Source organism: Beta vulgaris, chromosome 8, assembly GCF_026745355.1.
Source record: "Beta vulgaris subsp. vulgaris cultivar EL10 chromosome 8, EL10.2, whole genome shotgun sequence".
Taxonomy (NCBI): Eukaryota; Viridiplantae; Streptophyta; class Magnoliopsida; order Caryophyllales; family Amaranthaceae; genus Beta; species Beta vulgaris.
Genome location: NC_079209.1, coordinates 25,259,900 through 25,283,044, shown reverse-complemented (window position 1 = coordinate 25,283,044; position 23,145 = coordinate 25,259,900). Strand labels below are relative to the sequence as shown.

At 35.7% G+C, this 23,145-nt stretch overlaps 1 protein-coding gene across 1 annotated transcript; it reads right to left on the bottom strand.

Annotated features, from left to right (window-relative positions):
• Positions 1-20,566, bottom strand: LOC104883803 (nuclear intron maturase 1, mitochondrial). Its single transcript, XM_057391165.1, is given in 5 exon segments — positions 1-327; positions 12,725-19,230; positions 19,233-19,721; positions 19,724-20,198; positions 20,201-20,566. Coding segments are annotated over 4 exon segments (2,091 nt in total). The 5' UTR covers positions 20,468-20,566; the 3' UTR covers positions 1-327; positions 12,725-18,370.
• Between the last annotated feature and the right edge of the window lie 2,579 nt (positions 20,567-23,145).

The following is a 23,145-nucleotide window of genomic DNA, read 5'->3' as shown; positions in this document are numbered from 1 at the left end:
TTTATAAATAGCCACAATAATATTATTAAATATAAATTCTTGCTTGCTTTATTCATAATGTCAAAAAAATAATTGCTACAATTTAATTTATATACAAAACCAATTTTATTCAAAGCATCAATTTCTTCTAATAATGTCTTAAAATGAAGTTTCTATAATCTAATGCTGACTACTAAAACTAAAATTCTAAAATAATCAAATAATATGTACAATTCAAACTTGACTGTCGTCTTCAATCTCCATTGTCTTGTGTTTATTTGTTTAAATAATTCACCCACATGTCTCTTAGCTCGTCAATCATCCCTTGAGAATAAGTGCTAGGAATCCCTGGAAAGTACTACAAAATAATTTCAGATAATTAGAATTAGAATTAGAATTAGAATATATATGTATTTTATAAGTTACAAGAGTAAATTAGATAATGATTTAGCTCCTATTTCATATCATATAGGCTAGCTCCTAACTCATATCATGTAAGGCTAGCTCCTAATTCATAATGGAAGGTAGTCTAGCAGTTCTACCTCACGTTTGATATGCTTCAAACACATTATAGATCACCAATTCAATAAAGACAAAAAAAGGAAAATGCCTTTAACATCAATAATCATATCACAAAACCAACTTCTTAAATAATCTCATTGTTTCGAAAACCAACACATACAGAAATAGCAAGGTAAGAGCATGATTGTCTCAAGTGACATGCGCATCATATGTACAGGAAAGATAAAGAACATCAACTACCTGTGCACAAACTTTATATAACAGACTTCTAATTGTGTTTTTTCTAAAATGCGATTGTAAATGAAGTATGAGCAACAGTAACATTCTTCTCATTCCTCACAAATATTTTCAATCGATTATTTCCGCTCGTACTTGCGCATACAAGTGTTCAATAAAATCCTAGCTCAATTTGATCAGGTTCCAACATGCCTTTTTCTATTAAAGGCTTCCATGTTCTCGGTCCACAATTAAACACATCATGTGGATGCCCATTTCAGAGCATCAAGCATCTGATAGGTTAACGTAGCAAAGGCCTTTAATTGGCTAGTCTTTCTAAAATAGCTTTGGCTCGAACATCATTTCCTTGCTGCTTGTGATGATTTAATATGTAGTTCTACGTTGAACCTTAGCCATACTTCATGCTGTACAGATGTGTCATACATACTTTGCTATAATCAAATTTTATTAAAAGAGGGTCTTCCAATACAGCGAGAAAAGATCTATATAGCCTAGCATAGTCAAAGAAATCAAAGAAGCAATGGACAGGACAAAAGATCTACATACCCTTCATAGAGTAATCGACCCAATACTTATGAGAAACACAACTATGCTAGTTGGTTTGGAGAAGTTTGTGGATTTGGCATTGAAATGTGTGCAAGACGACGGAGCTAATAGGCCTACTATGGGTGAGGTTGTAAAAGATAATATTCTCAAAGATAATAATATATCCTAAAGATATTAAAGGTAAACACTTCTAGATAGATAAATCCTAAATCTATCCTAACATGTTTAGATTCTATGATTTGGCAGCATCTCCAAAAGTTATTATATTATTTCAACTTTTTGGAAACCACAAACAAGAAAATGGAAACATAAGGTAATTTCCAGTTTTGTCTTTAATAAACAGTGATTTTTATTGCTTAATTAAGACCCAAATAGGACAAGAATGAATGAGGCAGCAAAACAGCAACATTTGTAATTTCTTTTTGACAACTGAAGCAAAACTTCGATAAGCCTTATCTATCTAGTTGTTCACAGGAACATCATAAACATTACCATATTGGATAGAACAGTTATTCTAATCAGAAGCCCTCCATCGATCATTAGCACGAGACAAAATCCATTTTCTACAGTCTTTTTGTACTGTGAACCCCTTCTACAAATATAGCAAATGATTATTTAGCATATAACTAGGAGAACAAGTGAGGAAAACTGCATTGTTGCATGCATAACTTTAGATCTAATATAATGGCACTTTGTCAGTATTACCAAAATAGCATTATTTTCAGGAAATTTCAGAATTACAGTCCTGTAAAGCATTATCTCATCTTACAGAAAAAAATTTAGTACGTAATACTTACAAAGACACCACATTTCTCACAGGCCAAAAAAAAAAAGGCAATTTGTTTCTTCTCCCTCTCACAAACCATTAGAAAGGGGAAGAAGCTGAACCAAGGATGCGGCTAATGATTTATTTCTTATTTGTGGATGAAAAACTGAACACAAAATATACATATGAGTGTTCAAATCAAAAGTTTGAAACCAGCCAGCTAAGAGGAACGCTAATTAACATTGAAAACACAAATTCCTGATATAGAAATGCAACATCTACCAAAAAAGCACTTTCTTGTATGACAGCTGCACTGCACATATCATATTTCTAACCGTTCTGCTGCCTCACAAACATCATAGTCACATCAATGCTTCTCCTAGGAGGTTCTGCTTAAATAAACAAGTTGGATTTTTATAACTGGTTTTATTAGGCAATTTTTTTTACTTTATATATAGTGCAACATCATGTATCTTTATTAGCTTGATCTGATAAAAAAATTCCACTAGCTATTTATTATCTTCAATACCGCCTGCCATAGCCCATAAGATATGGAAACAAGTCTAAGACTAAGACTCAAGTCAATGATATGCTTCAACTCTTATTTCATAAGATATGGAAATAAGACTAAGACAAATTACAGTGAAGCTTATCTTTTCTCCATATATTTTCTAACTGATGCATTTTATTCTTGACCATTAATATCTTTAATTATTTTTAACATTTTGGCCTTCACATTTATTCGTTTCATTTTTATTGTGGGAGAAGCATTATTCAAGCATACAAGTCCTATACTGTTCAAACAACAGCCTAGTCTTTACTCTTTATTATCATTCATAGATGGTGATATACTTTTATGATTTATCCTTTGATTTTACTTGTTCATGTTCTAAAGCAATCTGTCTACTGCTTCATACTCCAGAGTATTGTGGGTACAATGCATACTTACGACCTCTTTAGAACTTGCCAACCACAAAGGTGGTTACTTGGCATTTTATGATAAATGTTGTGTGTTCTGCATGTGAATGTTCCATGCTTGACTTTTGGATCTCTTATCAAAAACTTCTTTTATGCAGGCTGGTTCATCTCCCTAATTTATCGCTGATAGTAATGATTCTAAAGATCCACAGTTGTGAGGAATCCCTCTGTCTCTGCCTATTTTGTTGTGTGTGAACTTTAGTTGTCTCGTTATAGTTATGATTTATATTTTGACTTGTGCAGGGACAAAGGTACATATGATATGTTGGTCACTCTCAGAGATCGAAAGGTAAGCAAATGTTTGGATAACTTATGATTCTTCTATTATGAATCTGAGTGTCTATTTAATTTATGATGTTAATCCTGTGTTTAATGGGGAATATAACCTCTCTCATGTGATAAACTTGACTGCTATTCTCCTAGAAAAAATTAGAGTAGGGTTCTCTGCTGCTACAGGGACTGATTTTGAATTTCATTATATCCTGTCCTGGGAGTTCAACTCAACCTTAGAAGACACTGAGTTTAGTGTGCTAACTAGGAAAAGCTAAAGCAAGCACAAAGCAGCTATGGTAGGTGGGTTTTTAGGTGGTATCACTCTCTTAGTGATTGAATTAGGCTTTATAGTGTTTCTATGATGGCAGAGGAGATCTAAGGAAAATAGTAGTGATCAAGAAATGAATTTTGATGTGGATGATGATTTTGATAAGGAAACTGGCCAAAAAGGTTCACTTACAATGAACTTAGTCATGCTACAAACAACTTTTCTGAAGACCAAAAACTAGGAGAGGGAGGTTTCGGAGGTGTGTATAGAGGGTTTCTGACAGATCTTGACAAAGACATAGTGGTCAAGAAGATATCGAGGGAATCAAAACAAGGAAAAAAGGAGTTCATGTCAGAAGTGAGGATCATTAGTTGTTTGAGACATAAAAATTCACATGAGTACCAGTTTATCGATCCTACTTCTGTCACTTTCATTATAGATATATGTCATTTTTAGAACTACTAACTACGGTAAATGATTGAATTCTTATATCATGTATTTATTCCTTGGTTGTTTTGCAATGTTTATATGAATAACACACCAAGTTTGAGGGCCTTCACCACAAAAGAATTACATGAAGTTCGGGATAAGTTGGCATCCTACATTACCGATGATTGCTTATGATACATTTTAGCTACATCTACTAGTTTGTATCAATTCTATGTACACTTTTTACATTATTAAATATATATTTAAAGTTAATTATTACGTTCAAAAACTTGTCATATATTATTGCAATTTGATCGGGTTTTTTTTGTGTCCACTAGTAGAATAAATGGCATTTGCTGTGGTTAAAAAGTGCCATATTGCTGCGGTTTTGGGCGCGCAGCAATTAAGAGGGCAGCAATATTTAAACCGCAGCAATATTTGAACATATTGTTGCGGTTTTATCCGTAAAACCGCGACAATATATTATTTTTTTAATCAGATTTATAAGGATATTGCTTGCGGTTTCTTGGGAAACCGACAGCAATATGTATAGTACAGGAAAAAAAAATTATTTTTTTTTTGGTATTTTGTCATCAAATTTAAAAGACAAAAAGGCTAAATGAAATAAAACACTACTGATTAAAACTAATGACAACAAATTATTATATAACATTCAAAAATATAAACAATACAAATTGAAATATATTATTACAATATAGGTAAGGTATAATATAAAATCAAAAGTATAAAAAAAACTACTAACTGATTCATTACAAAAAATAAAATAATAAAAACAAAAACTACAATAAAGAGAAATGAGAAACTGATCTACAGACTACAAACACTAAAACAAAAAATCTACCCACGTCTAAAAATGAAAATAATCAAAACAGAAATCCTAAAACTAAAATAATGGAAATAATATTGTTGCATTTAATTTTTTTTTTATATACAGAGCTTAAAAACGAAAAAAAAAGAACAAAGATATCGAACGGGCGACGAAGATGGACGACCCATCGGCTGTCGAACGGTCTTCAAGCGATGACGAAGATTTGCGAACGACGAAGGGACTGCGAGCGACGAAGACCGGTTTGCGAGCGACGAACTGCGGTTCAAGACTTGATCAAAGCTTTGGCGGACGAAGGGACTGCGAGCGAACGACGAACCGAAACTTCCGACGACGACTTGCGGTCGAGGAAACGCGTGACGAATGAATTGGGTCGAGGTCGCCAGCCACCAACCGAAACTTCGTTGCGTGTGACGAATGAACGAAGAGTTGTCGCGGGCAACCCGAGACAACCCTCGCGACCGTTGATAAATAAGAGGATGAGAGGGTTTAGAGGGAGAGAGAAGATGAGGGGAGGAGAGGAAGGAGAGGCAGCGTGGAACTGAGAGGGAGAAGGAGAGGCAGCGTGGAACTGAGAGGGAGAAGGAGAGGCGGCGTGGAACTGAGAGTGAGAGGGAAAGGGAGAGGCGTGTAATTGAGGGTGAGAGGAGTGAAATATGAAACCCTAATGGGCCTTTTTATATTAATTTAAAAGTATATTGCTGCGGTTCATGTAGGAACCGCAGCAATAGGTCTAAGTAATATTTTTTTATTATTATTTTTATATATTGCTGCGGTTTTTGCCAAAAACCGCAGCAATATATTTGGTTAAATGATCAAAAATTTTCCTCTGAAATCATATTGCTACGGTTTTTTGCCGAAACCGCAGCAATATGGTTACTTTATATTTTTCTTTTTTTTTACGTGATATATTGCTGCGTATAGTAAAACCGCAGCAATATTACCGCAGCAAATAGCAATTATTCTACTAGTGGTCGAAGGGAGGTTTTGGGTTGGGGGGTGGGGTTGGGGGCTGCTGGGTGGAGGGTTTGGTAGAGGGTGGGCTGGGGATGGGGTGCTGGGATGGGGTGCAGGGAGTGAAGGGGTGGGATGGGGTCGAGGGCAGGGAAGGGGGGAAGTGCAAGGGGTGCAGGGGGTGCAAGGGGTGGGCAGGGGGTGCAGGGTGTGTGGGGGGCTGCTGCATCATATTTATTTTTTTTAAAAAAAAAAAGCTAATACAAAGGGTTGCGATTTTAATCCTAAAACGCAACCCTTCTTAACTCAAAGGGCAGCATTTTAGGATTAAAAAACCGCAGCCCTTCACTTTAAGAAGGGTTGCGGTTCAGCCCTTTTGGTCTCAAAGGTTGCGTTATAGGATTAAAACCGCAGCCCTTCACTTGAAGAAGGGCTGCGATTTTAGTCCCAAAACGCAACCCTTCTAACTACGAAGGGTTGCATTTAGGAATAAAACCGCAGCCCTTCGTTTTGAAGGGCTGCGGTTGAAAATCGTAGCCCTTCCTTTATGTTGAAGGCTGCTGGCCAAAAACGCAGCCCTTACGACCGTTTTAACCGCAACCCTTCCTTATTTTTCCACTAGTGCTAACTGTTGAACTAAGTTTTTAATGGCTGGACAGCCATTATAGAGTTTCCCCTTTTGAGGATCAAGCTTTGTCCTACAACCATCTCCTTGAATATCTCTTGCCTCAAATTCACAAGCTTAGTGCGCCCTTGGTGTATCTTTTTCTTTTCAATATCAATGGAGCTTTGGAGTGAAAGACTTCTCATTAATGATATTGATCTCCTCTTTGTTGATCTCATCCAAGCGATTCTATAGAGACTATAACACATCTCCATCTCACAGGTGTCCTAGGTTAAGAGACCGGATATAATGCCTGGTTTCTTTGTTTATTTAGGAGACCAGTTGATAGGTAAAACCAATCTCTTAAATATGGTATATATAATATGTAAAGAGGCTAGGAGACCATTTAACATCAAAAACCAGTCTCCTTACCTTATCTTTTGAAACCTTTGATTGACCATAACCAGTTTCTTAGGTTTATTATACATTTTTTAAGTAAAATGTTACAGTATACCTACATAGTCCTGTATTTGCGACTCCTTGTATATACGCTTTTTTTTTAATAAAACAATTTATTTTTTATTTTTTTCTTGACAATTTGCATAACAATTTATAAATAGCCACAATAATATTATTAAATATAAATTCTTGCTTGCTTTATTCATAATGTCAAAAAAATAATTGCTACAATTTAATTTATATACAAAACCAATTTTATTCAAAGCATCAATTTCTTCTAATAATTCTTAAAATGAAGTTTCTATAATCTAATGCTGACTACTAAAACTAAAATTCTAAATAATCAAATAATATGTACAATTCAAACTTGACTGTCGTCTTCAATCTCCATTGTCTGTGTTTATTTGTTTAAATAATTCACCCACATGTCTCTTAGCTCGTCAATCATCCCTTGAGAATAAGTGCTAGGAATCCCTGGAAAGTACTACAAATAATTTCAGATAATTAGAATTAGAATTAGAATTAGAATATATATGTATTTTATAAGTTACAAGAGTAAATTAGATAATGATTTAGCTCCTATTTCATATCATATAGGCTAGCTCCTAACTCATATCATGTAAGGCTAGCTCCTAATTCATAATGGAAGGTAGTCTAGCAGTTCTACCTCACGTTTGATATGCTTCAAACACATTATAGATCACCAATTCAATAAAGACAAAAAAAGGAAAATGCCTTTAACATCAATAATCATATCACAAAACCAACTTCTTAAATAATCTCATTGTTTCGAAAACCAACACATACAGAAATAGCAAGGTAAGAGCATGATTGTCTCAAGTGACATGCGCATCATATGTACAGGAAAGATAAAGAACATCAACTACCTGTGCACAAACTTTATATAACAGACTTCTAATTGTGTTTTTCTAAAATGCGATTGTAAATGAAGTATGAGCAACAGTAACATTCTTCTCATTCCTCACAAATATTTTCAATCGATTATTTCCGCTCGTACTTGCGCATACAAGTGTTCAATAAAATCCTAGCTCAATTTGATCAGGTTCCAACATGCCTTTTTCTATTAAAGGCTTCCATGTTCTCGGTCCACAATTAAACACATCATGTGGATGCCCATTTCAGAGCATCAAGCATCTGATAGGTTAACGTAGCAAAGGCCTTTAATTGGCTAGTCTTTCTAAAATAGCTTTGGCTCGAACATCATTTCCTTGCTGCTTGTGATGATTTAATATGTAGTTCTACGTTGAACCTTAGCCATACTTCATGCTGTACAGATGTGTCATACATACTTTGCTATAATCAAATTTTATTAAAAGAGGGTCTTCCAATACAGCGAGAAAAGATCTATATAGCCTAGCATAGTCAAAGAAATCAAAGAAGCAATGGACAGGACAAAAGATCTACATACCCTTCATAGAGTAATCGACCCAATACTTATGAGAAACACAACTATGCTAGTTGGTTTGGAGAAGTTTGTGGATTTGGCATTGAAATGTGTGCAAGACGACGGAGCTAATAGGCCTACTATGGGTGAGGTTGTAAAAGATAATATTCTCAAAGATAATAATATATCCTAAAGATATTAAAGGTAAACACTTCTAGATAGATAAATCCTAAATCTATCCTAACATGTTTAGATTCATGATTTGGCAGCATCTCCAAAAGTTATTATATTATTTCAACTTTTTGGAAACCACAAACAAGAAAATGGAAACATAAGGTAATTTCCAGTTTTGTCTTTAATAAACAGTGATTTTATTGCTTAATTAAGACCCAAATAGGACAAGAATGAATGAGGCAGCAAAACAGCAACATTTGTAATTTCTTTTTGACAACTGAAGCAAAACTTCGATAAGCCTTATCTATCTAGTTGTTCACAGGAACATCATAAACATTACCATATTGGATAGAACAGTTATTCTAATCAGAAGCCCTCCATCGATCATTAGCACGAGACAAAATCCATTTTCTACAGTCTTTTTGTACTGTGAACCCCTTCTACAAATATAGCAAATGATTATTTAGCATATAACTAGGAGAACAAGTGAGGAAAACTGCATTGTTGCATGCATAACTTTAGATCTAATATAATTAGGGATGGCAAATGGGCGGGGCGGATGCGGATACCCCTAAATCCACACCCACCTCCACCTAAATTTTCCATACCCACCACCTACCCGCCAACCATGGCGGGTACAAGTTTCCATATCCACCTCCGCCCACGTGGGTATAAGGTTATACCCACACCCGCTCCACCATCCAAGTGGATATCCATTACCCACTTATACCCGCCCATCACCTAGGTGGATTTTCCCACCGCCCACCTGATTTATTTTCTAATATAATCTATTATATAAATTATTATTACAAACATCCATTTCAAAGAAAACAAAATACACATTCTTAGTATTCATATTTCTTAATTATTTTTTATAATTTTTTTGATTTATGAACATAATTCTTTATTTTATAAAGGGTAAATTAGTAAATATTATACGGGGCAGATGGATATGGGGCGGGCGGATATTGGGCGGGGCGGGTGGATTTGGGGCGGATGTGACATCATATCCACCACCTACCCACCACCCATGGCGATTTGACTTTTCGTATCCATACCCACCCACTACCCACCAAAGTCATATCCATACCCGCCCCAAGTGGGGCGGATGCGGTGCGAAACCCGCCAAATTATACCCACCTGCCATCCCTAAATATAATGGCACTTTGTCAGTATTACCAAAATAGCATTATTTTCAGGAAATTTCAGAATTACAGTCCTGTAAAGCATTATCTCATCTTACAGAAAAAAATTTAGTACGTAATACTTACAAAACACCACATTTCTCACAGGCCAAAAAAAAAAAGGCAATTTGTTTCTTCTCCCTCTCACAAACCATTAGAAAGGGGAAGAAGCTGAACCAAGGATGCGGCTAATGATTTATTTCTTATTTGTGGATGAAAAACTGAACACAAAATATACATATGAGTGTTCAAATCAAAAGTTTGAAACCAGCCAGCTAAGAGGAACGCTAATTAACATTGAAAACACAAATTCCTGATATAGAAATGCAACATCTACCAAAAAAGCACTTTCTTGTATGACAGCTGCACATATCATATTTCTAACCGTTCTGCTGCCTCACAAACATCATAGTCACATCAATGCTTCTCCTAGGAGGTTCTGCTTAAATAAACAAGTTGGATTTTTATAACTGGTTTTATTAGGCAATTTTTTTTACTTTATATATAGTGCAACATCATGTATCTTTATTAGCTTGATCTGATAAAAAAATTCCACTAGCTATATTATTATCTTCAATACCGCCTGCCATAGCCCATAAGATATGGAAACAAGTCTAAGACTAAGACTCAAGTCAATGATATGCTTCAACTCTTATTTCATAAGATATGGAAATAAGACTAAGACAAATTACAGTGAAGCTTATCTTTTCTCCATATATTTTTCTACTGATGCATTTTATTCTTGACCATTAATATCTTTAATTATTTTTAACATTTTGGCCTTCACATTTATTCGTTTCATTTTTATTGTGGGAGAAGCATTATTCAAGCATACAAGTCCTATACTGTTCAAACAACAGCCTAGTCTTTACTCTTTATTATCATTCATAGATGGTGATATACTTTTATGATTTATCCTTTGATTTTACTTGTTCATGTTCTAAAGCAATCTGTCTACTGCTTCATACTCCAGAGTATTGTGGGTACAATGCATACTTACGACCTCTTTAGAACTTGCCAACCACAAAGGTGGTTACTTGGCATTTTATGATAAATGTTGTGTGTTCTGCATGTGAATGTTCCATGCTTGACTTTTGGATCTCTTATCAAAAACTTCTTTTATGCAGGCTGGTTCATCTCCCTAATTTATCGCTGATAGTAATGATTCTAAAGATCCACAGTTGTGAGGAATCCCTCTGTCTCTGCCTATTTTGTTGTGTGTGAACTTTAGTTGTCTCGTTATAGTTATGATTTATATTTTGACTTGTGCAGGGACAAAGGTACATATGATATGTTGGTCACTCTCAGAGATCGAAAGGTAAGCAAATGTTTGGATAACTTATGATTCTTCTATTATGAATCTGAGTGTCTATTTAATTTATGATGTTAATCCTGTGTTTAATGGGGAATATAACCTCTCTCATGTGATAAACTTGACTGCTATTCTCCTAGAAAAAATTAGAGTAGGGTTCTCTGCTGCTACAGGGACTGATTTTGAATTTCATTATATCCTGTCCTGGGAGTTCAACTCAACCTTAGAAGACACTGAGTTTAGTGTGCTAACTAGGAAAAGCTAAAGCAAGCACAAAGCAGCTATGGTAGGTGGGTTTTTAGGTGGTATCACTCTCTTAGTGATTGAATTAGGCTTTATAGTGTTTCTATGATGGCAGAGAGATCTAAGGAAAATAGTAGTGATCAAGAAATGAATTTTGATGTGGATGATGATTTTGATAAGGAAACTGGCCAAAAAGGTTCACTTACAATGAACTTAGTCATGCTACAAACAACTTTTCTGAAGACCAAAAACTAGGAGAGGGAGGTTTCGGAGGTGTGTATAGAGGGTTTCTGACAGATCTTGACAAAGACATAGTGGTCAAGAAGATATCGAGGGAATCAAAACAAGGAAAAAAGGAGTTCATGTCAGAAGTGAGGATCATTAGTTGTTTGAGACATAAAAATTCACATGAGTACCAGTTTATCGATCCTACTTCTGTCACTTTCATTATAGATGATCAAATTTTCTCAGCCAATTATGACACATCAGAAACTGCTATAAGAAATAGATGAATATAGAAGATATGTTCAAGTAAAAGCACAATGGTACACACCAGGCCTCTACTACCAGGCCACTAATCACCTATATAAGAAGGGGTAGTAAAGGAAATCCACAGCAAAGAATGACAGCTAGTTCATGCCAAATCTCTAGATAAAGCAACCAAAAAATTTGACTTGATAACATCATATAATAGTCCGATTAAAAGTTAGGGAACATGTGCAAGAATACATTGGATATCTCAAACTCATCATCTCATCAGACGCAATGTGTCCTGAAAGATTCTAAAATCTGATAATCTTCTACATAGTTCAAATGACCATTAAAGAGAAATCTGATAATCTTCTACATAGTTCAAATGAAATACAGGAATCTATAACATCCATCAATTCACAGACTCAAGTTGTTGGAGAAACTTTGAAGAACATGTTTGGACATTTGGGTGTTGTTTTAAATCACTCAAAAGAGCTTAATGAGACAGTTCAAGGTATTGCTATGTCGCAAGAAGAGTTGGTCGAGGGACAGGGGAGATTGAGAGAGAAACTGGAAGAAGATATGTCGAGAATTCAAGAATCATATGATGATTTAGGCCAAGAAATACTGAGTTTACAAAAAAAAAGCTGTTAATGTGAAGCAGGAGGTGAACAAAGTTGGAGAACTTATATCGTCGCAGTTGCAAAATCCTTCCATCTCTAATATGATCAAGCTTTTGTCCCGAGGTAAGACAAAATTATATTGTATGAATATGGATCTTAAGCACAAGCTACACAAAACTACTAATAAACTACCACCACCTGCTGCAATGAAAGAGGATGGAGAAAAACAGTGACAATGGCCCTCTAATTTCCTAGTCTACGCATATGGACAAAGATTTACACAAAAAGCCAAAAGATTCACTGAAGCAAAAGAGAAGAAAATCCCCACTCCAAACTCAAGTAAGTGATAGATACTAATCCGTAAACAAAATTCATGAACATAAATTCACAACTATACTCTGGAGATAATAATCTGTAAACAAGAAGCACGAACATCAACTAAGAACATACCTCTTAGACTGTCAATCAATATAGCAGCCTAGCTATTTTCTCTGCCACAATAACCAATGGGCCACATGATGGAACTCGAACGAGGACACAGGGGACACCATCGGATTCAAGATGTGCATAATTGGAAATTGAATACTAAAATTAAACAAACCAATACAAATCAAATCAATGATTACTCAAAACTTTATGAATTTTACAAATGCAAAGCTAATGTCAGTCAACTAACCTGAAATCGAGGAACAATGTGAGAGCCTAAGATCGATTATAGCGAGAATTGATCAAGTTGAATCACAAATTCCTGTTTTTCAATTGAGAATTGAGGGAAATTTGGAATTGTGATGGAAGAATTTGGATTATGGGGCAATGGTGGTTATCGACGATGGTGTGGGGCTTCAAGCTATGGCACCCGAGAGTATTATGGCGAGAAATCGAGGATGACGGTTCTAGATTTTTTTTTTTTGTTTTTTTGAGAGGTTGTTCTAGATTTGTTACGTTAACCACAATGCATAAATAGAATAATACTAGGAGTGGTAGTTTTTTTTATTGTATTTGTTACATCAAAAAGGAAAAAAAAATTAAAAGTAAATAAATTTATATATAAAACTTATACTGCATCAATTTTAATTGAAAACATATTAATTTTTAGAATTATTATTTTTAGGAAACCGGTTCAAGTTAGAAGTGGTTTCCTATATCTTCACAAGTAAAATATATACGTATAATAGTGTATTATGTTGAAAAAAAACTTAAATTAAAAAAATAAAATATTTCAAGGAAACCGGTTTTACTTGGAAGCAGTCTCTTATTTCACAACAACTTTTTTTATTAGTCAAATAGTTAAACTTCAGAGACTGGTTTTAGATAATAAATGGTTTCCTAGATTTAAGAAATGGGTTAGTAACCTCAACCGGTCTCCTATAGGAAGTCTCTTTGGCCATTTTTGTAGTAGTGGATCTTTCCTTAGAAAGAGACTTCAGCTTCTGATCAAAAGAACTCAAAGAATCTTGGATCTGTACGCTGATGTTTTTCAAGGACCTTACTTGAGCTTCCAAAGAAGCTTCTTCTTCTTGAAACTTTTGAGCTGAGAATTGGAGAGATTAAACTCTTGTTTCAGCATTACATTGTTGGAGAATAAGAGTTCCCTTAACATAATCAAGGCATGGATTAATTTCTCCTATGGTATTTACTACCCATCCTTTAAAAGGCCAAGGTTTAAGGATGTAATTTAGTTCTGAGGCTGGCACCCTAGTAATGGTTCCAAACTTTTGACATCTTTTACAAGCTTTTGCATAATCTATACAATCCTTTCTCATAGTAGGTCAATATTAACCATATTCATGCATCAGTCATCTCATTTTTAAGCCGTTTTGATGGGCACCACATAGTCCTTGATGAATTTCTGCCATTAGGGTTAAAGCCTCTCCAGCATCTACACACATCAAAAGTAATCATTTTGGATCCTTTCTATGTAGCTCATCAAATTGCATGCAAAATTTGGTTGCAGCCATTTTAACTCTATTTGACACTTTTGTCCCAGTTGGGTTTTGGAGATAGTGAATAATTTCATTTCTCCAGTCCTCATCCTCCCTTAATATTGAAACTATATAGACTTCTAATATGCTCTTTGATATTTCTTTATCAGTTTCATTAAGAGGATCTAGGATCGTTTTCTGAAGAATAATATCTTCATTTTGTGAAGCTATCTCTTCTCTAGCAGAAGCTATTCGGGATAATTGATATGATATTCTATTTTCTTCTTTAAGAATGTGTATGAAGGTAATCTTCTTACATTGTTTAGACAATTCTTGTGCTTTCTTGCTAAATTCCTGTGATACTGACGATATACACTTAAATTCCTCAGTCATTTGATAAATGACCAGCTGAGAATCTGCATATACTTTGGCTTTTTTAGCCCACAATAATTCTAATAGCAATTCCAACCCAATTAATAAAGCTTCGTATTCTGCTCAATTGTTAGTGCATGGACCCTTCAGAGTTACTGCTAATTTGGTTGGAATCCCATCAGTAGATAAAATATATATTCCAGCTACTGCTGTCTCTCTGGTGTTAGATTTATCAAAAAAAATACCCATGAAAGGATGTTCTCATCAATGTTTTCAGATTCACAACAAGGATGGGTTGCGAAGTCAGCTAGAGTTTGACCTTTTACTTTAGTAATATGAAGTTTATTTTAATTTAAATAAAGTTATGAAATTTGAATTTGTTTTATTGTAATTTATTTATGTTGTAATGCTTGAACTGATAATGGGTTAAATTATTTCAATTTAGTTGAGTGATATTTTTCCAAAGATGGAAACCCCCAATGACCTCAAACTCGTTTTGTCGGTCTAAGGAGGACACTGAATACCCCTGGTCGGTCGGTTTAATTTAGCTGATGAAACCCAAAACCTTTCCTCCCTATCTTGTCATTTCACTCACCCACAAACCACATCTTGTGAGTCTTGTAAGTCTGAAACTTTTAATGATTCTTCATTGAACCTTTTGATATAGTCGGTCAACATTTCGTTTTTCTCTTGTCTGTCCCCATCAGATGGAGGCTCGTCTTTTTTTGCTTTTTCCCTACCACGAACTGATAGATGAGTAGATCCTCATGTACTGACAAATCTGAACACTCATTTGAGCTTTGTAGGTGGCCATATGATCATCCGGGTCGGTTAGGCTCGTAAATGGTTCATGGTATAGGTGCTTCCAAGATATTCTAGCTGAATAGGACCATGAACTTAGTGCTCAACTGTTGATCCGAAGGGGTCTAGAGTGAGCGGAGTCATCTTACCCCTCTCGCTAAGTGACCTTCTTATTCAGGACATCATACCCGTGGTTGAGACGCTTTTGGTTAAGAAAGTGTCGGGCGTCCTCAAGTTTGCGTCTGACATCGCCTCTTGGGGATTTGGAGATATGAGTTTCTTCTCCATGCCGAGCGACCTCGCCTTAGGTGGATGTCGCTCATCTTTGTTCCTTTACGATCTTTCCCTGTCATGCTGGCTGGGCTTTCGAGCCTCAGATCCTTGCCGGCTAGGTTGACCGCGGACCGAGCAAGGATTGTGTTGTGCTCTTCCCTCTGAGACCGTACTAGGACTCGATCCCTAGCTTCGGAGGGGACACGGGGGTTAGATGAGTGTCTCCTTGTTGAATGGCGGTCAACATGTCCATTATGATGTGCTGTAAAGTTTGTTTAAGTTGAGCAACTATAAGGGCGATATCTGTTACGAACACGGGTTGAGGGTCGACATGTTGTGTTTGTATTGACAGGGATGGATAATCACCGTTGGATTGTTCGTGGCTGGGGACCATGGTCTTGACTGTAGGAGACCAACGGGGGGAGGTGAAGGTGCCCGTTTGGATCTCCTATGGTAAGAAGATGAGGGTGCACGCTCAGATCTTTGGGTCTGCGCTCAAGGTTGTTTATTGTGTGCTCTTGGTTGGGGTCATTGTTGAGTGACAATGAGGTGAGTTTTGCTGAGTAGCAACAGGGTTAATTTTGGTGAGTGGTGGCGAACTAACTTCTTGTACTATCCCAACGCGCGGCGCCAGACGGTTTTTATCTAGAATTTAACTATTGCTAATATGTGTTGCGTAGAAGTGGGCCCCAAGAGCTTTGACCTAAGCTAATTGTTTGTACACCGGAAATCTGCAAAACAAGTTAAGACTACCTTGGGGTTGTTCCGGGATCGCCCCTCCGACGCTCAAGTCAGTTGATGATCGAGATAGAGAAAAAATCTAGAGAAAAATGCTCTAGTTTGTTAGGTAAGAATTCAATACATGTTGATTGATGAAGCTTAGTGTTGGGGATTTCCAAATTGGGAATATTGGTTGAGTGGGCCTTCCTGTTGTCAATGGCTATATTGCCTTTTCAGGCAATTGACTATTTCAGCTCTATAGGGGATCTCCCAACTCTGGATTAGGTCAACTTAATGGTGGGATCCACTGTTACCACCTGTCTAGAGTCTTAGGAGGCTTTTTAAGCTCTGATTGGGCTGATAATCAATTGAGCCCAAACATAAGTGTTAATGAAACTTTGTAGTTAATTTTAGATGACAGAGTACAGGTAGGAGAAACAAACAGTGTCCATTTACTTTATTTTTTAAAAGATAATTCTAACGTATCATTTGCACTCAAATTCAGTATTTCATGATGTTTCCAAACAATGTTTGTGTTTTTTCTGCCATTATCTTAAATGTGAATGTAGGCAGAGCCCACTTTGCTTCTTAAAACAACCCGAAACGAAAATCTCTATAAACAACTTCGACCATTTCATTCCTTGTGCCCTTCAACCTCACCATAAAATATCTATTGTAATGAAAACTCACTACGAAAAATATTACAGAAATTTCATGAAACCAAAGTAAGGATAAGGGGGAAATTTCATGATTACACAACTATTCTAATCCCAATTAGCATAGGGTAAGGGGAGAATCATCTAAAAGAATGAACAATATGTAGGGGGGAAATTCCAGAGTTCTCAGAAGTAGAGTAAACTAGAGTGATGTAGGAAGCACACCACAAGTCCACAAGTTTTCGATATATTAGGCACAGCATGTGTTTCATGGCCAGCTGCCCTCAGCTGTAAGACAGATACTCTGAAAGTTCATTTACTACTTGTTAACACTTAACACCATCCAACCAAAGCAGGGTGAGCTTTTTGCAAGAAAGTTTGCGATAGAATAGTAAAAGGTGTTTCTTGGCGAACTAGAAGAGAGACAAACTACATTAATGTCACACTTTAATCAAATAGATCTATGAACTGGGAATATTTGGTAATTCAAACTTATAACAACGGAAGCTATAATATTAGATAATTGCCTAATTTAGGTCATGTTCTGTTTAACTTATTATTTAAGATTTTATAAGACAAGATAAGATCAGATAAGATGTTCACTCATTTTAGAATAAGATAAGATAAGATAAAATCAGATAAGATAATTTCAGATAAGACGAAATAAGAATCAAACGGACAATTAAAAGTCATATCCCCACTTCGTTAGGATGAGCTCAGCACACTGATGTAATTTTCTACTTTTCTGATGGGATATATTTTTGAAGCTATGCATTAAATAAAATTGAACATAAAGATTTCATACATAAAATGGCCCAGCACTACAGAACAATACCGGACCACATAATGCAGGTGCTATTAGAAGATATGATACGTCGACAAAAGGTGCTCTATAGTCAAGTAATTTTACCTTATATTCCATAGAAGAGCTGCTTCAAAGAATCTGATAAAGGTTTATCGTATCAATGAGTTCACAATCAGCATCTCTGTGATAATCACCAGGTCATATGTTTTTAGCTGGTAAATACAACTCAATGAGATTAGACACCATGTTATCAAGGACAAATGAATTACTTCACTGCAGCGCCACCAACAAGACCTGAACCATTAGGTAATCCGTGAAGCAGACACATAATCATCGATATAAGTGACGGAAAGGAAGAGAAAAATCCAATCCTTATTTTCATTTCAACTCATTCAGCAACCTGATACTATTTTTGGTAATGTCTTCCATCTGTATAGTGCAGCTTCCCCTCCATTTAGTACACTAAGATGCATACTTTAAGCCCACAACTGCTATAGTTGAACTTACAGCTTTATGAATACAAGGAGCCACTTCACCATTTCTACTGCTAAGAATGCTTTACTAATTCAGTATCAAACCAGCGTGCACCAAGAGTCTTAAAGTCCCAAACAATCTCGGAAATTTCATTTTGTGGTACACTTAGGCCTTGTGTTTTTATCGATTTAAGTAGTTCAGAAAAGAATCTTGCATCTTGTAATTTGATATATTCAAGCAATATTTGTTCATGCTCAGGGATCCAAACACAGGGGAATGGTGTATAATCACAACTTGGGATCAAAGACATGTGAGAAAGCTGCACACCTTCAATGGCATCAACAAGACCCAGCTTCAGGAGTTCTGAGTACTCAGATGCCACAAAGTTTCCTTTGCCTCTCAAAGGATTACTGAGACTACGTGAAGCTATCTTGTATACCTTTGCACGAGATTTGAGCTTATACCTGGCCGCATATAGCTTGGCCAAAGAGCTGCGAATCACGTAAGCACAAAATCCGACAACTTTTTTACGGTTGTCAGCATATCTATACCAATCAGCCATGGTTTCAAGGAATTTATTCATCTGAGAATTAGTATGGGCTTGGCTGGAATAAAGCATTGGAGTACAGGGCAACGGCTCTGGATCCTTATCACCCTTCAGCAATTCAAGGCGCCTGAATCGGCGAATGCATTGAGGTACGCTGGCTGTAATTGAAAGCAACGTTCCTACACACTTTTAACTAACAGTTCTACCACATGTACCAGTGTAATGCAATGTCGGGTATACTACACGATGACAAATGACATGGTCAAGAAATGAAATCCCCTTACTTACATGCTCAATCTCCATCTTAGGGTACTTCAATTTTATCCCTAATTTGTTGCTGCAGAATTCAATCAACTCCTCCTTAATCTTCATTGCATCCTCCCGGATCCTCGAATCCCTACCAAGAAATGACCACCATATCGTATGTAATCCATTTTTCTTGTTTTCTCCTTCCCACCCGATGGAACAAACTCAGGCCAAGCAGGGTTATGACAACCATCAGCAACCGAAGATTTCCATATCGAGTCAAGCATAGATGGGTTAAAAAACTCAACTATCTTCTCTTCCATCATATGATCAAATTCATTTAAACAAACGTTAAAAATTAAAGGACTAAGAATTCCGCAATACCCATAATTCGGCACCTTTGCTGCCTCCTCTGGTGCAAAATCATAGAATGTTCGCAACCAGTATGGATCCGGTTTCGGCTCATTGGGATTTAAAATCTCCCTCTTTATTTCATCTCCCTTTTTCTTCTTCCTTTTCCCCTTCCCCTCCTTCAACTTCCCAGTATCATCACACTCCAAACAACGGTTTTCCGACTCCCTCAATGCAGAACTAATTAAACCCAACACTCTTTTATCCTTCACAACTCTTTTAAGCAACCCATCACCAAACTCTTATCAACAACATCTAACATCTCACTCAAATCACCTTTTAAGTACCAAAGATACCCTGCAAAATTACTCCTAATAGTCCTAATAACAGTATGGGCATTTCGACCTAGGCGAAAACCATGGGATTTTGAAGAAAACCTAGACTCAAAAACAGGTTCAAGAATCAACAACAGAACCTCTTGAACAACACGATCCTGAAAGGGAGACTTCTTCGAGTTCAACAGCTTATTCATCTTACTCTTAGACGTAAATTCAGTAATGGGTTTTTCATTTGGACTACAAATATACAACTCAGTTTTCATGTTCCAATGAAATTGACCTTTCACAACCGCATTTCGGAGAGAGAGGAGATCATGCAATGCGTTAGAGCTAATACCGTTGCGGCACGGCAAAGAGCCGGTGAAATGAGCAACAGAGCGCTGATAAGCTAAAACCCAGATGTCAAATTTGGATAAAAAAAACCAGTGAGATTAGGAAATGGCTTTGATTTTGGAGTTGTAAAGGATTTGACCCAGATTTCTGAGCATATTTGAATTGGGTCTTCTCGCATTAATGCATATGGGTCTTGCTGCTGCTGTTCTTGTCGTAGTTGGGGTTGTGATGCAATATTCTGTGATGAATGAGTTTTGGTATGTGAGCGTGAAGAGAGAGAGTGAAGGGTTGAAATACGTACCAGTAGACAGTTGCTCGGAAAGTGTTTGATGAAAGTCCTCAAAGAGATGACCATACCGAAATATCAGTTTTCCGGCCTAAGTAGCCGCATGTTCCCAGACGAGTACTGGCTCTTTTGCCGTGGACGACGAATCCTCGTTGTTTTTTTTTTTTTTTTTTTTTTTTTGGTGTTTGCACCCGGTTCACCCCTTCGGGCTACATCCGGATCGAGGCCAAGTTCGGGGTGGTTAGGTTCCATTCCTCTCTCAAGGGTGTTGCGGGGATTCGAACACAGGTCCGTCCTACCAAAGCCAGTCTCCATCACCACTGGGCCAACACTTACTTGGTACGAACCCTCGTTGTTAATTGCTGGTAGTACTCGTGATATCCTATGGTTGATAAAGAATTAGGGCTTGTTCTCTTCGACCTAAAACAATTGAATTGAACTGAATTGATTGCAACTGAACTAAATTAAATAGAATTGAACTTAACTTATTGCAACTGAATTGTAGTGAACTGAACTAAATTGAAATGAATTAAATTATAACTAAGGGTTTGTTCTCTTCGGCATAAAACAGCTGAACTGAACTGAACTAATTCGAGCTGAACTGAACTGAATTAAATTGAATTGAATTGAATTAAATTGAATTAAATTGAATGTAATAAATATATAAATAATATTTAAATAATAATAATATGAATATTAAATAATTATTATAATGATAAGTAATAATAATGAATAATAATAATAATAATAATAATAATAATAATAATAATAATAATAATAATAATAATAATAATAATAATAATAATAATAATAATAAGAGGAAGGGTCTGTTCTCCCCAGCTTATTTTCAGTTCAGTTCAGTTCAATTCAGTTCAGCTCTTGACAATACTTTTACTCTCACATATCACTATTCGTTTCAGTTCAGTTCAATCCAGTTCAATTCAGTTCGGTTCAGTTCAATTCAGTTATTTTATGCCGAAGAGAACAGGCCCTAATTAGTAAAATAAATTATACCAACATAATAATAATATTTAACAAAATGGTTATAAAAGAATGGAGCTGAACTGAACTGAACTGATTGGAGCTGAACTGAACTTATTAGAGCTGAACTGAACTGAAAATAAGCTGGGGAGAACAGGCCCTAAGTGATGATTAGTTGGAGTTGAACTGAACTGAACTGAACTGAACCTATTGCAACTGAACTAAATTGAACTGAACTGAACTGATTGCAACTAAACTGAATTGAACTGAACTGATTGCAACTGAACTGAACTGAATTGAAATGGAATTTACTAGGAAGACATTTTTTTCCGCGAATAAAAATAGGGGCATGTTCTCTTCGACATAAAACAACTGAACTGAACTGGTTGTAACTGAACTGAACTGAACTGAATTGGACTTATTGCAACTAAATTGAACTAAACTGAACTGAATTGAACTGAAGTAAAATGAATTAAATTATAACTAAGAAATGATAGTTGGAACTGAACTAAACTAAACTGAATCGAACTGAACTGAATTGATTGCAACTGAACTAAACTAAACTGAACTGATTGCAACTAAACTGAATTGAATTTAATTAAATTGAACTGAACTAAAAATAAGATGGGAAAAACAAGCCCTTGCTATCACGAAAATCATGGAAAGCTCTTCTCTCTTTTTGGAGAGTATAATTTTAAATTTCACTTTTTAGGAAAGGAAAAATTAATATCAATAACTTCGACAATTGCTTATCCTTTGTTTTTTTGTTAAGTAAGAAATTATATTCAATAAGAAAAACAATTACAATCTATACATTTTCTTAGTATGACAAACCAATTAGGTTGGACTACCCAAGAACTAAGGAAACAAAGAAACTACACAATATAGTTTTTAACTCCTATATCCAAACTCTATCTGTAACGCTCTGACCTCTAAACCTCATTTTTAAGTTAACTAATTCATCATTAGCAGCGAAACTTGGATAGTCGGCGCGCCACTGTCGTATATTCCGTTCAAGAAAATACAAGTCGAACATTATTCCATGAAACTAACATATTATAATTATTGAAACTCATAAGCATATTAAATGTATAGATATAAATAGCTAAACATGGATAATTATGTAGTTATAGTTAAACTAAGTTCATGTTCTAATGATCATAAGTTTAAATTACACAACCAATATAGTTTTCATAAATGTAAAGTGGTAGACCATCTTCACTTTTACGCCATCTCGTCATATTCATCAATACCTAAAACCAAAGACAATATCGTGAGTCGAAACTCAGTAACATACTACCCTACCAACGTAAATACTACAAAAAAGGACAAAGATAACTGTTAAATAAGGCTTTACATAACAGTTTTGATGTGTTATCCAAGTCAATGTAATGTAAAGTAAACATAACACCTGACGAAAGTGTTATGTTTGCCAGAGAAAGCATAACAGTTATTTAAAATACATGTTATGCCATTAGATAACACATTTTATAAATAAGTGTTATGTTTGCTATTTATATATAACACTTAATTATCTTGAATAACTGTTATATTTTCCTATAATATATATAACATATATTACCTATAACTGTTATCTATGATATTTTTTTAAAAATAATGAAATTATCATTTCATGCATATATTATTGGCAGTAGGCAGCATGTAGACATTGACAGTACAATACCTGTATCTGTTGTATAATTAATACTCAACCCATAAGAGCATAACCAATATGTTGTATAATTAATACTCAACCCATAAGAGCA